The sequence below is a fragment of the Maniola hyperantus genome, chromosome 17 (genome assembly GCF_902806685.2).
Source record: "Maniola hyperantus chromosome 17, iAphHyp1.2, whole genome shotgun sequence".
In the NCBI taxonomy this organism is placed as follows: Eukaryota; Metazoa; Arthropoda; class Insecta; order Lepidoptera; family Nymphalidae; genus Maniola; species Maniola hyperantus.
In genome coordinates, this window is record NC_048552.1 from 8,019,800 (window position 1) to 8,036,516 (window position 16,717).

Genomic DNA, 16,717 nt, shown 5'->3' on the forward strand with positions numbered 1-16,717 from the left:
ATCACACGTGTACAGGAGATAAAGGACAGGTCCCAGAACGCTTCCTTGAGGTACTCCAGCTTTGATCACCTTGAGTTTGGAGTAAGCTTCCTCTTGCCTCACTCGAAATACTCTATCAGATATATATGATTCTAATATGTTTGCAAATGGTTGAGGAAGTAATACTTTAAGTTTCTGAACAAGACCTTCATGCCAGACTTTATCAAAGGCTTGTGCTACATCAAGAAATACGGTTGAACAGACTTTCTTTTCTTCTAGTGTTCTTTCAATTATATTTGTTATTCTGTGTACTTGATCGATTGTCGAGTGCTTTTCCCTGAATCCAAACTGATGGTCAGGAATCAGATTTTTCTCATCTAATATAGGTTTCAATCTGCTGAGCAGTAGCTTCTCAAAAAGTTTTGAGATAATTGGTAGCAGAGAAATTGGTCTGTATGATGTAACCTCATTTGGTGGTTTGCCTGGTTTGGCAATCATAATTACTTCTGCAACTTTCCACAAATCAGGGACGTGCTTAATTCTAAATGCTGCATTAATCAGCGTCGTTAATTTTACGATTCCTTTTTTTGGAAGGTTTCGCAGGATTTCTGTAGTAATAAGATCATATCCTGGAGTTTTTTTTAAGTTCAGTTTATTAATCATACTGAGTATTTCCTTAGGCGTTACTAGTTTAATGGGAGAGTTTTCTTGATTTGTTTCCATCGTAGAAAAATCAATGTGCTCTCCTTCGTTTGGATGAAATATTTTTTCGAGATGTTCTGCAAATCTTTTAGCTTTTTGCTCACTATTTCTTGCCCACATTCCATTTTCTTCTTTAATTGGAGGAATATGCATACATGGTCTTTTTAAATTCCTAGTTGCTTTCCAAAGTGAATAGTCGGTACTCCTTTCACTCGTGAGGCTTTGGAGATAACTGTAGGTTGACGAATCATTAAAGTTTTTGATTTGTTTCTTTAGTGCCTTAGTCAAGTAATTCAGCAACCTTTTATCAAGTGGAGATCTCGAATGATGCCACTTTTTTCTTTGCCTTCTCTTTTCAATGATGAGTTCAAGGATATTTTTGGGATAAGCAACCACTCCTTGGGGCTTTTTCCTAAGCTTTGGTGTATTATTCCAAGCAGCCAGCTGAATATCTAATACAAATTTTCTTACTTCTTCGTTCAGTTGTTCCGAGTTTTTAAGCGGCACATTTAAGTTAATATTGTTAGTCAAATCCATTTTGAAGCTGTCCCAGTCTGTATTTTTGTTTACAAGACCAGGATAGGTTTCTTTATATATGATTGTGTCACTTAGCGTTAAGAGAATAGGAGAATGATCTGAATTCATGTCGAACATTTCATCAATGTCTAGATATTTTGTTGATATGTTTTTATAAATAAAAAAGTCAATTAGGTCTGGTATTTTCATCGTATCTGTAGGCCAGTAGGTAGGCTTACCTGTACTTATTACATCGCATTTTAAATCTTTAATGGCACTTAAGAGTTCTCTACCTTTTGTAGTAGTCAATCTGGAGCCCCAAAAGGTATTTTTCGCGTTAAAGTCACCTCCAATAATAAATCTATGTCCAATTTTCTCGAGGAAGTTCACATAATATTCTTTTGAAATTGAATGCCTTGGGGGACTATATATAGCTACTACCGAAAATTCGTATTTTGTAGTTTTGACCTTAACAGCTACTGCCTGAATTTCCTGTTCCTCATATTGGAATTCTTGATAATGGTACAAATTTTCTTTAATTAAGATGGCACTGCCGCCTCTCGCTGTATTATTTGGGTGTATGGCATGGTACACTTTATAACTGTTAAATTTAATAAACGATTGCTTAGTAAAATGTGTCTCAGATATTAGACAAATATCAATCTTTAGTGTATCAAGGACTACTTGTAGCTCTTGTTGATGTTGTAGTAGTCCGTTTGAGTTCCATGCAAATATTTTAAGCTTATTATTCATTTTTTCGGCTTATTGGTAGCCTTATTAGCGCCACTTTCAAGTTTTTGCAATCTTTCGTCAAACGAGGACATGTATTTGAGAATTTCATCTAGTTTGCTCTCCATATTTCCCTGGGGCAGTTTTGTGCTTGGCAAATTTCTAGAGACTTTTTGAGCATAAGTTTGATGTTCACTTTTGTTCGTGTCTTCATTAGTTTTAATTATATGGGAATTAGTAGATTTCTCAGGTTTCGATGAACGCTGAGGATAAGATGAGGATGATTTTGATGATTTTTTAAGATTCTTATTTTTTAGGATCTGCATTTCTTTGGCAACCATGCAACCCCGATAGTTAGCAGGGTGCGCTTCACCGCAGTGTAAGCATTTGGGTTTTTCTTCTGCTGGCTTAGTGCAGTCTCGAGTCAGATGTTTTCCTGTACATTTTACACACCTGGCCTCTCTGGCACAGTATTTCTGCGTGTGACCATATGCTTGGCATTTTTTACACTGAGGTACCAGTTTTGATGTTTTGATAGGGTGAATTTCAACTTTACACCCTAGAATGTGTTTAATGTCATAAATTTTATTTATATCTTCTACATTATTAAATGTTAGAGTAAACATATTAAGCGGCTCTTTATTCTGCCATCTTAGTTTGTTCACTGCATTTTCTATTTTATAACCCTTGCTTTGAAGGTCTTCAATTATTCTTTTGGGCTGGCATGAGGCAGGCAATTTTTTAGCCATAACACGAATAGGTCTTTCTTGTTTATTCTCATAGGAATGCCACAGAAATTGATTTTGAGTTAAGATTTTCGTCAAGGATCGGTAGGTGTCCTCATTGGTAACGTTTATTTTGACATTCTTTGCGTTCATCATTTTTAATGTAAAATCTGATGAGGCTTCGAGAAGATTTCCTGACAGTAAGTCAAAAAATGTTTGATAGTTTTCCACACCGGACACCATTATAGGCGGGGGTAGTGGTACTTTCTTAGTTTTCTTTTTTTCATTTTTACGCGTTTCTGTGTTTGACGTTTCGAATTCTCTACTCTGTGACAGAATGGGTGACGTGCTTAGTTTCCTTTTTTTCCTACTCTTCACTCTTATCCATTCTGTTTCTTGCGCAAGTTCCTCTTCGTCCGTATGATATTCAGCAGATGGACCCGAACTTTCTTTGTATCCGGACGTATCCATTGGGTTGTTATCCTTATTAGAAAGGAGCTTAATTTGTTTTTGGAGCTCCAAAATTTGCTGCTCCATTTTTTTAGTTATAAGCTGGAGTTTTTCATTTTCAGCTTTTTTTTCTGTAAATGCGTTAAAAAGCAAGCGCTCATTTTCCGTTTTTAATTCTATTTTTATATCGGCCATAGTTGCAGGAACCAAGTAGTATAGCGATGATTATTTATTTTATAATAAACCTGACGCGACGAAACGCGGAACTAGGTCATTTTGGCTCACGCACGGCCGCGGCGACGGTCGGATCGCGGCGTCAGCAGTTTTCGCTGTTATTGCGGTAAAGACACGGTCGGTTCAAATGAAAACCAAACACTGACTGTGAATAAATGTATAAACTAACAACTTGTGTTGTCCTTGTGAGGTCTAGGTCTAACAAAGGATAGAAAGAAAAGTCTCTCATAAAAGGAATTCAAGAACCAAAGTACAACGATGTTTTCTCCACTGAATTGACATTGGCGGAATTATTGCAGACAACAAAACCGCAGTACATAGAGCCATAGACAAGAAAAGAAGAAGAAGACTAAAATCGTACTTCTGACATGGACACAAAAAGTTAAAATGGCCCGTGAGGCGTTAAATTTTACGTGTTATAGGTTCAGTTTTCGATCAATTTTACATCTCTTGTTTGTAATCACAAGACGTTCTGCTTTCGTCACAGCAGTTTAAACTTCAAAGTACATTTTTAGATACATTAATAACTGACTATATTAATGTATCTAAAGGCGCAGTATACAAAGCAAACGCACATTAACATGCATACTGTAATTTTAAGCTTTACTCTAGCAAATTATTAGTTTTTATCAACATTCTGAAGGTGGAAGCAGTAACACGGCAATTTAATTAAATTTATTACCCTTTAATTACCCTTAATTGGTTTTTAGGTAGGGTCGTACCGAAACAGTTTTTTGGCTACAGGTCTTTGCCGGTAGGGTGGTAACCACCCCCGGCCGAAGCCGCTTAGACAAACCTGGTGCTTTGCAGCCGATGCTGGCTAGTGACGATGGCTTGCCAGGCGAACATCTGGCGCATCAGCTGGAAACGCGCCTCTTCCAGCGACGGGAAAAGGTACATCTGCTGGTTTGTGATGCGGACTTCGTGGACCACGCGGGCGATCTGAGGAAACATTTCTGGTTGACTAGTCACAGTTAAGATTGGTAACCATCAACGGTAACGGATCAAAATATGTAAGAGTTTTTTATCGATTCGCAGACATACCTGAGGTTCTCCGCCAGGCTTGTGCGTGGGCTCAGCGGGTGAATACGTGTCCATGGAGAGATCCAGTTCATTGGTCTTGCCGAGCAGAGCCGCGGTCCAAGCCTCGATACCGGCTTGAAGACGTGCGGCGAGGCTCTTCTCAACCTATATAACAAGCGTAAAAAGCCTTCACAACGATTCCGAATTCCGGATTTGGGGGCTAAAAAAAATTATTTTCAAACATAACTGTAATGGTGGGTTCAAATTTTTTCACCTTTGCAACAATTCTTAGCATTTGCAAAGGGGTAAAGGGGTGGTGGGAAAATTAGGTTAGTTTTTCTTTATGGTGGGTCCAAATCATTCCTCAAAAAAATTCAGGTAAAATTCCATTTTTTAATCCTTTGTAATGGTGTTAGTTCAATAAAACAATTTGTTACGAATTCTGCGTGGGCGAGTCGTTAATTAGTGTTACTTTTAATCCATACCTCTTCATCAAGGCGCTGCACCCACAGATGCAAGTTGCTGTACTGGCGTAGGGAAAGGTCGTCGATTGCCCGCTGCAGTCGGCTCAGAATGTCCGCCAAGCTTGTGGCCGAGTACGGACACGTCTCCAGTGACCGAGCGTCCACAGATATCTGCTCTTCTACCGCTAGAAGGTCTTCCACCTATTCCAAGGTAGAAATTACATTAGAGGTACCTACATATAAGGACATTAGAGGAAAAGAACTCAAACACAAAAGAAAAAGACTCATCAACGCCCAATTGATTGAACTTAGAAAGCTAAAAATTTCGCACAGAGGTTTCCTTTATAATGTAGACAAGAAATAAGACCAATTTTTCGAAATTCCTACGGGATACGGAACAAAGGGGATATCCATTCTATACATTTAATTCAATGGGTTGTACAGAAATCTCTAGACTTATGTAAATTGAAAGGTATGAAAGTACTGCCCTCTTTTTCAACGAAAAGAGTAGATAGATGTGTACATACATCAAATAGGCAACATAACAAACATAAATAATTAAAACATTGCTCTATAATTACCTTTTCTTGGAAGATAAGTACAACTTCGCTAAGCTTCTGCACGTACGGGTCCAATTTGTACGACTCCCACACAAGAGCCATGCCTTCCGACACTTGAAATAGAACGTCACGACGTAGGCCAGCTACCAGCGGAATAATGGAGGCCTTGTCGCGTATCTGGAATGTTATATCTTGTGAGAAAGCCATTTAAAGTGACAAGCATATTATCGCCAAACTATAAGTGCGTGCTCATATGTCGATAAGGCGGGCGCCTCAATTATTATACAGAATGGTGCGCGATTTGTACCTGGCAGAAAAGATTGCACATCAACTCTAGAATGAGATTTTGGCTTCATAGAGAGTCGTCTCTGTTACTCATATCGTGACGCTTTGTCAGTCTCAAAGACAACGCTCTACGAAACCGTTATCGCTTTCTAAAGTTTTCGATATTAGTTAGTTGATATGAGCACGCATTTCGTTACGATGCCATCAATTCTAGAAGAGCTAAGAAGAGTACCATGTAAAGCAAATTTACTTTGCTCTGTTATTAATTAGTATGAAGCTTTGAAAATTTTATAGATCAAAATAATATTAACAGGTTGTGCTACATAACTACATTGCAGGAGTTATAAAGCTTAAACTATACTAAGTTTAAGCTTTTACCAGCTCGAAAATCGTACAGAAGCACAGAGTATGAAAAAAAATAAAAGATTGAATTTACTAACTTTAAGAGCTGATTTTTCAACAGCAAAATAAGCTTTAACTGACGAATAAAGACATTTTGACCAGTTTCCAATACAAAACTGGCCAAAATGTATTCCTCAATTAAACAATATTTGACAAACGAAAAATCATCCGTTACAATATTAAGCAATAGCTATGTATAATATCAGGCTCAATAGAAAATGTGCGTTATTTAAGCTCTAAGAGCATTGCGTCGGCATCATGCAGCCTATAAATAAACTACCTTCGTATGATTCCTATTATTTAGCTGCATAAATTAAAATGCACGTGTTAGTGACAATATTATACAATATTTCAATATTATTTTTTAATTTATAAGTCTAGTAATAAGATAAAATTTTAGTGCCAATTTTGTATTACCCTATAAAAAATTATTGTAGTGCGTGTAAACTGTGAACCGTGGTAAGGAATCGATCCTACTGCCAGAATTACAAAGATCTACATTCACTGTAACCTGGCTTAGAACTCAATACATACAAAAGTTGTTGAATGCGACGGTTATTTTATTTACTAGGAAGCTAACAGTAAGTATACAAAATGGTACTAATTACTACATATTCTATGACATAAATGACAACTTAGTTACTTAAACTTACGACTATACGCACACGGCACTGTATACGCACTTACAGGCTAACTCAACATGCATAATCTAATCTAGATTGCCTGGTGGAGATTGCTTTAAGCAATAATGGCTGTTTTTGCATACAATTGTTTATAGTTTCTTTGTTTTGTTTTGGTTATTTCTTGTTTTGTGTGCAATAAAGTTTTGTATCCATGTATTAAAATTTTAAATAATACTTAAAACAATAAAATAAGCAACTATTTAATATCTTTGATTGGTCAGTTTGTGCAGCACGAAAGTTTGACAGCTCTGTAGCTGTCAAACTGTGTATAACGATCGCAATCACTTTTGATTGGCTGACACATTCTTATCTCATTATTAGCTGGAATGCAACAACCATTGCGATTTTGAGTCCCTCTATAATTCTATATAATATAATTCTGCTATATAATTCTGATGTACACTATACTAAGGCCATTACGAACGTGCGAACGTAGTAATAAATCATTACGATCAAGGGTTGTGTGATTGCCGCAGAAGTCGTTATCAATAAAGGTATGCCGTTCGGACGCAGGTAGTAGACGCAGCTAAAAAGTATGGGCGCTTTTTATAAACTGTTATCGACTATCGACAAATCCTTTTGTTGCTGTTACACACAACACCAGAGCATCGGGTTCCAATTCCTGTAAGTGCGAGCGAGAGGTTCAATAAAAAAATTATGTATGGCCCAGTTCGCAAGTTCGTAATGGCCCTAGTATAGAAAAAGAATAGGCGTGCTGATAACTAGACTGGTTGGCAGTGGCATCGAAACCTCATTCTATACGAGTAATTCTTTGCGTATTTTGGTACGTACCTTTTCGAGCGTGCGTTCGTAAGTGCGTACACTTTCGATAAGAGAAATTGCGAACGGATAAAGTTGATTCGCTTGGTGTGCTTTATTGACGATCGCAAGGGGCACCCTAAAATAGAAAATTCAACATCTACATACTGAACTATAAATGCAAAAGTGTTTTTGTTTGTTGGTTTGTCGTTCTAAAGGTTAGCAATGGAATAACGGATCGACGTGATTTTTTGCATGGATATATGGTTACAGACTTGGAGACCTTTAGACCTTCTTATGCCAAAAAATTAAAGTTAGCATCATGGAATTCTTAGAAACCTAAATTCACGCGGAAGATACCGCGGACTATGTACATAGTAATAAATATAATAAGTGGGTCTGTCTGTTTGTTTTATTCAAGACCAATAATGAAACAATTTTCGACGTTGGCAAAGAGGCCGAATATTTTTTATCCAGTTTAAAAGATACTATACAGGAGAATTCGCGGTTTAGATAGGTATAGCGCGTGTCAATGAAGAAACGAATCGAGCCGAAACGGCGGTAATCGTTCCATCTTACACGCACACTATACTCAGGTATGTGTAAGTGAGATCGAATAATTGATGCAGCTCTATTCGATTTTTTTTTATTGACACGTCTTAAATAACTCTTCTGTATGGGGATTGAGAAGTTGGAACCCCGATTTCACGTAATGTGATATTGTCAAGGAATCGAAAGCAGTGTGAAATTTACGTAATAAAAAGTAATAAAAGTCGTAACAATTAAAATAAATTTCTGTGCGAGACTCAAACGAAATAAAACGGCTGTTAAAATATAACTCATAGTCATACCTGAATCCCAAGTTCTTAAGGTTCCGTACTTCCTTATACAGTGTGATGATTTCTGGTAAGAAGTTAACTTTCAGTTTCAGTACAGTGCCAGTTTTGCTAGAACGAGCACGTACGGATTCTATTGCGAAAATACGTCCGGACACACCCAAATTACGTTGTTGTACCTAAAAATATATTTACAATGATTTTATCTGCCAAGTTAAGATATTTGTGGTAAATACATACAATTATTTTGTAATAGTTATAAGTCCCGCAAATTGCTAATTCGCGTGGCCGCCATTTTAGTGACGACAGCATTAGACTGAAGTTTCGAGCTGATGGTATATTTTTATTTCGGCTGACGTCAAAATGACGTCATTTCGATGTTAAAGAGACATGGTTCCAGCGCAATAGCAATTTGCGGGACTTATACAGAGTTTATTTTTTGCAATGGTACGGCTTCACTGTCGGTAAATGATTTGAGTTCGGGCAAATTTTACGATAGTTCTGCATTCTGCAAATAAACTGGCCACACTATTCTGAATACGGCAAATGTTTTGTTTGGTGAAATTTAAAAATTTGGCAAATCAGCCGCCCAGTACACGCAATATTCTTTGACAGCGAATAGTCCTTTCGGTGATGTATTGGATATATGCAAAAAAAAACCCGCGGGATTAAATATATTTATATAAATAGTTTTTTTTAATCCTGCGGGAATTCTTGGTTATTTTTATGCGCGCCGACCAATCGGGTTTACTCAAATAAGCGAAACGATACGATTGCAGCCGGTCACAGATGTCACTGCTTTTCATGAATGAGAAATATACCATTTCTTCTAATTTTTCTTATGTGAAATTGACAAAATGAAAAATGTAATAAAGATAAAAATAATCATTCCGAGCCTACCTTCCGAGCCCAGTCATCAAAAACTTCTTGAGTATTTAGTTTTTGACGGAAGCTATCTCCATCTGCTTTAAGTTTTTGTCCTTCAATGTGATTTTCCCACCCTTTACCTAGGGGTAAAAGCATCTTACTGTTAGACAGACTTTTTCTTTATTTTGCTAAATTATAAAAAATAATACAATAATGGACCGATTTTATTAATGTAAATTAATTATCGTCCATGATCAAAAATAGAGGTTTAAAAAATGTGGGTCGTAGATCTTACCAAGTACGTCTTCAACTCGCTTCAAGTAAGCCGTCAGTTGGTGGTCAATTTGCTTGGCCCAAATAATAGAACCTGCAACGGGTGGTAGATCACGCACCAACGATAGACGACTGCACTTCGATTGGGGGTATTGAACCTATGATAAGAAAGAAATAAACCAATTTATGCTATCCTGTTTCTAGGTAAACACAAATGTATCAGATAATGTCACAGACTATGGTCTAGGCTCACTAATTTAATTCGTAAATAATCCGAGTTTATCACAATAGCTTTTATTTTAATAGCCGATCCATATTTATTCACTCACAAGTTTACTCACTAAATAAAAGTAAATAACTTAGCGTAAAGTAGGCAAATTTTAAGAAATAATGACTAACTCGAATAAAATTTTGGAGATTTTTCAACAATAAAAAAAAATTGATTCCAAACATATATTTTATTAAGTGAGAATTCACGGCAACGGCGTTAACATAAAACACGCATAACTCAACTCCTGCGAGTTGCTGTAGTAAGAGTGCATCCATATTGTTATGCCTGTGAAGTTGTGTGTGGGTCTGTGGTGCAGGTGTGTGTGTGTGGTATGTTTGGGTGTGTGTGAAATGTATTTACCTTGAACTTCTCATGCAACGCCTCGATATCGTCTTTGACGCGTTGTATGAGCTGCGTCTGGTACTCGCGGATGGCGCCGCGTATGTGCGGGCGCACGAACAGAGCGTTGAAGCGCGAGAAGATGCGGAACATTTCATTCGCGTTCTTGGCCGTGCCCAGTTGATCGCGAAGGTGGGCCGTAATGCGGGTTTCGACGCGATCTGTGGGAGAAGGTAAAATTAAAAGCGCTGAAATTCGAATCTTTGCTAAAAAAACTGAAACACTACAAGGTATAAAGTGAAACCATTATAGAACAAGGGTCATCTGTGACCCAGACCCGACAGAAACGAGACATATCTAATTTTTTTGTTATTTTTTATATAGTTAAATTATATATTTTTTATATTCGAAATCAATGGCTAACACCAAAATATTGCCTTAATTGCCTTTAATTAAATCGTTTTGGTGTAATTCTGAAAAATACATTCGGTAAAATTAGATGACAGTTGACTAGTACTCCAAATGTGCAATTCACACCAATTTTACCAAAATTAAAAAATACCTTAAAAAGACAAAAGTAATATTGGTTCATTCAAATGGGAGAAGGCAAATGCTAACTTTATCAAATTCAAGAAAATATAGCGATATTGAAGTTAAGTAAAAGCGATTAACATACCGATTCTATCTTCATAGCGTCGTACGGCGGCTTCCCATGCATCGCATCCTTCACGCGAGATGTCCAAGCAGTCCACTTCTTTCACATTCTCATACGCTAAGTTCACCTGATAACAGAATTTAAAAGACAAGTTAAAGTATAATTGAAAACCAATAAAAAAACAACACAACATACAACAATAAAAAAGGTAAGTAATAGATTTTTAAGAATGAGATAAAATTAGTTTGAAAAACGAATTATATGGAATGCCTAAAAAAAGAATCAGTATATTTTCACAGACCACAATCTAGTGCCGAAGCCCTTCTTTGGTTGGGAGTTTTAGTAAGCAGTTGCGTCGATACAAAACGTCTCACTTTTCCCCATGAATTTGTGTCTGAAGGTGGTTACCTTCCACCTGTTTCAATTTATTTGGCAATATATACCTCAGCGATGGCATTAGCATCTGCAGCGTCCATTGTAAGCGAGTGTGGTTGAGCAGGCTCGCCCGCCGCTCCCGTTTCCGTAGCAGCAGCGGCGCGGGGACGCAAAACCTAAGGAATTTAAAAGAATGTTCAAAAACTCAAACCAATAACGCATAACGCGGATGAGAATTTCCCATTGAGGTGTGGACGACGTTCTTGCGATGCGACGTCGCAGCGCAAGTATTGTGGAACGGTCCTAAAACTACAATGTGGCAAGCGTTTTGCTGCCTGAATAATTTTGCGGCACAGAATGTTTTTGCGACAGTCTTGATAGTGCAATGTCGAACCGCGGTTTTGAATTCATCGATTATAACAAGCGAATTCAAAAATATTACTAGGGCACACATTTATCGGCACTGTATATAGTCTGTCTTGTAGCGCGTATAAGCTGTTATTAGCTGCGCCCAGCATGACCATGGGTCATGGAACAGGACCACACTGACAGGTATAGCTCGTCGCGCTTGTGTACCTGTTGAATCCCCCTTACCCTCAGCATGACGGTTCGCAGTTGCTCGTGGTGCCTGCGGAAGCGCCGCATGTGTTCCATGCGCGCCTGCAGCCGCTTGTGCGACGGCGACACGCGCCAAACCATCTTGAGGTGCTCGTCGCGCTTCTTCTTTACTATATCCCTGTTAAACAAAACGGTATATTGTAGATAAATCTCTATCCATACAATTTTGAAGCCTATGTGCGGGCGCACACGACATAGCAGCGGTGGGATAGTACCCGAACTCGTAGTTTTGTTTAGTTTAGTAATTAAAGATCACTATTAAATCATCTTACAAATCCAACAATTATTATTTACGATCAAAAAGTGTACGATGGTAACTATATAATTTGACTTTGGGCTTACCTTAAAAGACCTTGTAGTTTTTCATATTCGTCATCCCAACAAGAGAATACTTCAAAGCACTGCGTCATGACACGCTCAAAATCTTCAAATGGAATATGCATCAATCGACGAGTTCCCAAAACCTATAATCGATTTTAATATTACTTTACTAAATCAAAATGGTTGAAAATAAAGTAGCAATCGTTTTGTCTGTGTATTCGTGTATAATTTTTAAAGTATTGTGTAAATTTCGATGCACTTTTCACGATAAATTACAACATTTCACAAATAATTTCGCAGTATGTATAAGCTAAAGACAGCAAAAGATATTAAAAAGGGAGAAATATTGATAAACCTTTCATTACCTTTAATAACTGTTGGCCCAAATCTCGCGAGATAGCTTCAACAAGTCTCAAACCACGCTGAATAGGATATTTGGTAGACCGAATTTTGCGGAGATGTGAAAAGATTTGTTGCACAGCAAGTCTAGAACAATTAACAGTACATTACATTCCAGGCCTGAAATAAAGCAATTACTGGCCGAGTATTATTGGCTGAGGCTGAGGCGAAGCCGAGGACTTCTCAAGTGATTTTGAAAGGACGAGGCGCCAGCAGAGTCCTTTCAAACTAAACGAGGTTGGTAATCGCTAACTTCGGCCGAGAATTGTATCAAAACGTCATACAGGTATGAGTGACAGAGTCATTCTAAAGCCGCTGTACATTACTTTCGACCACATACTCTAACATAAAAGTGTATTTATTTACTTATTTAAACTGCTGTAGCGCTAAAGGAAGTAAGAAGTAAATAAATGAAGTACATTATAAATTAATGCTGATGTGAGATACATTGAGTTCCACTTCTTGTTCCTTACCTAATTCTCTCAAGTTCAGTTGCGCTAAGCAAATCGTTGATAGGGAAGTCTTTCATTAGGGGATTGTAGTCCGACACTGTGGCAAGGGCTTGTTTGAGTCCTGTGTCAGTATCAAATGATACAATGGGATGGAATCTCTTGCCATACTTGAGAATATCCAGTGTTAGGGCAACCTGAAATATAAACATAATATAAAACAGACATAATAACTTCGCGATATGAAACTAATGTCCTAATATTAAAACCCAACTCTGCTATACATTAGTATTTACTAATTAGTAGCACTAATATTATAAATGTGAATGCATCCCGGGAAGGACATGGGCTATTTGTTGACAGAAAATCAAACAACTGAATCAATGTGGATGAATTTTAGTACATATCTAGATATCATGTATCCTGGAGACAGGACAGAAGGTACTTTTATTCTAGAAAATCAGAGTTCCCACAAGATTTTTAAAAACCTAAATCCACACCGACGAAGTCGCGATTTTTGTTTCACTTCAGCCATATTGGATTTGTGGTGAGGTCATATAAATTCATGCAGAACTCTAAAACCAACAACACTGAGATTGGCAATTATGATTAAGAGGGATGTGAATAGTGCTGAACCTACAAACACATGCGCATACAGACTGCATTTCTATAGTTAGGACTTAAATGTATATCCTTTCTTTCGTTTCCTACATTTGTTTTGAAATGAGTATGAAATCTGCATACCTCAATACTTTCTCTCTTCTCTTGGATGCGATGAAGTGCCCTTTCAAGGTTGAGCCAAAATGAAATCTCTTGTAAAGCTGTACCATTAGATGGATCTCTGTCCAATTTTGTAACCTAAAAATAAATGTTTTATTTAAATAACTTGTAGGTACACACAAGAACAATAACTAATAAAAAAAAAGAGAATAATATATATTTGGCTGTATACAAAATAAAATTGACATGTCTTAAGTAGTTCTATCCTCATGACCCCAGATGGGTTCGAAACTAGCCGGGCTAGCATCGACTAAACATGTGAGTAAAGCCGGGTGTGAGATATGTATAATGGAAATCACTCACGATAGTTTGAACGCTAAAATAGTTCTATCCTTTTTCACTGGGAATATTGGGAAAAGGCTAGGACTCTTACATAGAAGTCGTAGACAAACCTTTTGAATTTCCTTAGTCCAGCGATTGACACCATTTTGCAGCTGGTTGAGGAAGGTGGAGTCTTCAACTTTATCACCGAAGTCAGCTACACGAGGCTTGCGCCCTTCATCGGCAGCCCTAAAACAATTCTTATGCATATTCAATCTTGCTTTAAATGTTCTTAAGTTGTTTAGCAGGAAAAATAGATAATAGAAGGTAGTTTCTCATCTCAATTATCATGTTTCATGAGATTAGATTTTTTAAATAAAAATAGTGAGCAAACGAGCAGGGGATCACCTGATGTTAAGTGATTATAGCCTATGAGCATTTGCAGCACCAGAGGAACTGACAATTCATTACCGGCCTTTCAGGAATTTGTTGATCATCACCAAAAGGAGGTGGTTCCTCAGTTTGCATGTGCGTGGAAAAAATAGATCTGGCACAACAAGCAGTCATAGTGCTCCAGCTGCGCGATTGCGGCAGAATGACAGCTACACTGTGACGATCGCAATCACCTCTGATTGGTTGACGCTCGCTCACTATTGGCTACAATGCATTGTTGCAACAAGAATCGCACAAATTCAGCCAATCACGACAATTGAGATTGTAATAATGATTGATGCAGGTTTTAGGCAATCACCCTACAGGTACCCAAGTGATGATGGTGAAATTTCTTATGATGGTGTGTGGTTGTAAAAAAAGGAGGGTGGAATGAATGAGGTCAAACAACTCCTCACAACACTCCACATTATAAAGGCGATAGAATACACATAGGGAGCTTAGATTGAATGTTATGTAAGGATGAATGATTTCATGGCTTCAAAATAAAATAATAGTTTAACTTATTGTGCCTATTTTATATTTATACCTTTTAATAACAGCAGCAACTAATGGGTGGACTGGAAGTGTTATTTCAGGGATGTCAATATTCTGCTGAAGATGTAGCAAACCCATTTCTAACTCTGCAATCTTCTTTTCCACTGAAGGTGCCATCTTGTCTCCATCCCTGAGAATATGGACAAAGTGTAAATATAAATAAATAGAAAAGTCCTGATTCATTGACAGGCATTTATCAAAACCAAGGACAAACCCTTGGACCTAAAAAGCTGCACAGACATTCCATTTATAATGTAGATAAGGATTAACAGCGAATTTTTCGAAATTTCCAAAGATAAAGGTATTTTTGCCAAACGAGACAGTCACCAGTAGGTATACAATTAAGTGATTGACCACAGAAAAAGATATATAGATTAGCCAAGGCAGGCAACAATAAATAAGACTAACCTGTCAGCTCGACCACTCTCCTTGACATAGCTCTTGAAGAATGGAGCCATGGTTTTGCTGATGAATGCATGGAGGGTCTCGTAAGGGGAGCCGTCAGAGAGATTGATGAGACGCATCTGACTGTGGATGGATTTGTCAGCCTCAATGACAGCACCACGCTTGATGCAGACAAATGCTGCACATTGTGGCGATGTGAAATGTACCTGTATGAGGGAAAGCCAGTTAATTCATCTGTATTTTTATACATAATGTAGTTATTTCTTAAACATAAGTACTCATTTACTTAAACTTTTTAAATTTTTATAGAGAAATGAAAAATATATTTCTCTTCACAAGTATTTAATGTGTTATTAGTGGTTTCAGTATTTTACAAAAAAATTGTGCCTGCTCTCTGTAAACATGGTTGAAAAATTTCTTACTTGTAGAACTTAGGCTATGATTTTATTTTGTAAACCTGAAATGTATCTCCTATACTTCCATATAAATTACAATTCTGTACTCACAACCTTTGTATTCCTATCTTACTTAATTATATATTGTAAATCCCCACAAATAAAAGGACTGGAGTCATAATCACAGTAGTTCAGGTAGCCACTACCTACTCTCCCAGAATAAAGAAAAGTAAAAGAACTTATGCTATTCATATAAGTGTAATTAGTAGGATGCAGCTAAAAATAACAGACCTCATTGGTAATTTGGTATGAGACAGCTTCCTTTTCTTCTTCACCCTCTGTTGGTTGTTCACTTTCATCCTCTGTAGGTTAAAAACAAACATTTAAATATGTACCTAGTTCAATCTTGAATCTTCATAGTTTAAGTAAGTATATTAAAAGAGTTTCGTGCTATTTAAGTAACTAACAAGAAATTGTTAGTAACTTTTACGAAATTAACTTAAAAACTTTATGAATAGAGATGAGTAATCAGTGAAGGGTAGGAAACACCTAATTTGCATAATACGTCAATGCAGTTAAAACGCCGAACACATGCAATCGATTACTTTTACAACATTCATACCTTTGAGTGAAAATCGCTGCACGTACAGCGACGGCACTTGTGGGTCTGAAATGAATTTCCGAATGCAATCTTGATTCACTTTGTCTTCAAGTGCAGCGTTCAACGCCGGTGGAACGATGTCATCCTCGGGCAAAAGTACCGTTGCAGCTCGGCGCAAGTAGTTCGCAAAATCCTGGAAATCCACTACAACTACGTTTTGAGCCTCCGGGGCGTTTTCACTCCCATCTAGGGAGTCTCCCATGATGTTATGTGATAATTACAACTTTCTAATATGACTAATTATTATAAATTACGGCGACGAAGCCCCAACAAGTGCAGCACCAAATCGATAAATGAAATTGTTGACAGTGACA

At 37.4% G+C, this 16,717-nt stretch overlaps 1 protein-coding gene across 7 annotated transcripts in view; it reads right to left on the reverse strand.

Annotated features, from left to right (window-relative positions):
- Dhc64C (dynein heavy chain, cytoplasmic) overlaps nt 1-16,693 on the reverse strand; it is an 80,164-nt gene extending 63,471 nt beyond the window's left edge. For 4 of the 7 annotated variants that reach the window (XM_069504263.1, XM_069504264.1, XM_034977269.2 and 1 more), the window contains exons 1-22: nt 16,365-16,693; nt 16,034-16,104; nt 15,351-15,553; nt 14,935-15,072; nt 14,087-14,204; nt 13,659-13,772; nt 12,939-13,111; nt 12,432-12,552; nt 12,088-12,209; nt 11,722-11,863; nt 11,196-11,303; nt 10,774-10,879; nt 10,119-10,318; nt 9,510-9,645; nt 9,248-9,354; nt 8,363-8,526; nt 7,545-7,650; nt 6,350-6,373; nt 5,404-5,559; nt 4,844-5,023; nt 4,380-4,523; nt 4,132-4,277 (exon numbers count right to left, since the gene is read on the reverse strand). In XM_069504263.1, coding sequence (XP_069360364.1) covers nt 4,132-4,277; nt 4,380-4,523; nt 4,844-5,023; nt 5,404-5,559; nt 6,350-6,373; nt 7,545-7,650; nt 8,363-8,526; nt 9,248-9,354; nt 9,510-9,645; nt 10,119-10,318; nt 10,774-10,879; nt 11,196-11,303; nt 11,722-11,863; nt 12,088-12,209; nt 12,432-12,552; nt 12,939-13,111; nt 13,659-13,772; nt 14,087-14,204; nt 14,935-15,072; nt 15,351-15,553; nt 16,034-16,104; nt 16,365-16,605 — 3,020 coding nt within the window. In that variant the 5' untranslated portion in view covers nt 16,606-16,693. The remainder of the gene's footprint in view (nt 1-4,131; nt 4,278-4,379; nt 4,524-4,843; nt 5,024-5,403; nt 5,560-6,349; nt 6,374-7,544; nt 7,651-8,362; nt 8,527-9,247; nt 9,355-9,509; nt 9,646-10,118; nt 10,319-10,773; nt 10,880-11,195; nt 11,304-11,721; nt 11,864-12,087; nt 12,210-12,431; nt 12,553-12,938; nt 13,112-13,658; nt 13,773-14,086; nt 14,205-14,934; nt 15,073-15,350; nt 15,554-16,033; nt 16,105-16,364) is intronic. The other 3 variants (XM_069504265.1, XM_069504266.1, XM_069504262.1) reach the window with 1 other exon arrangement.
- Nucleotides 16,694-16,717: the final 24 nt, after the last annotated feature.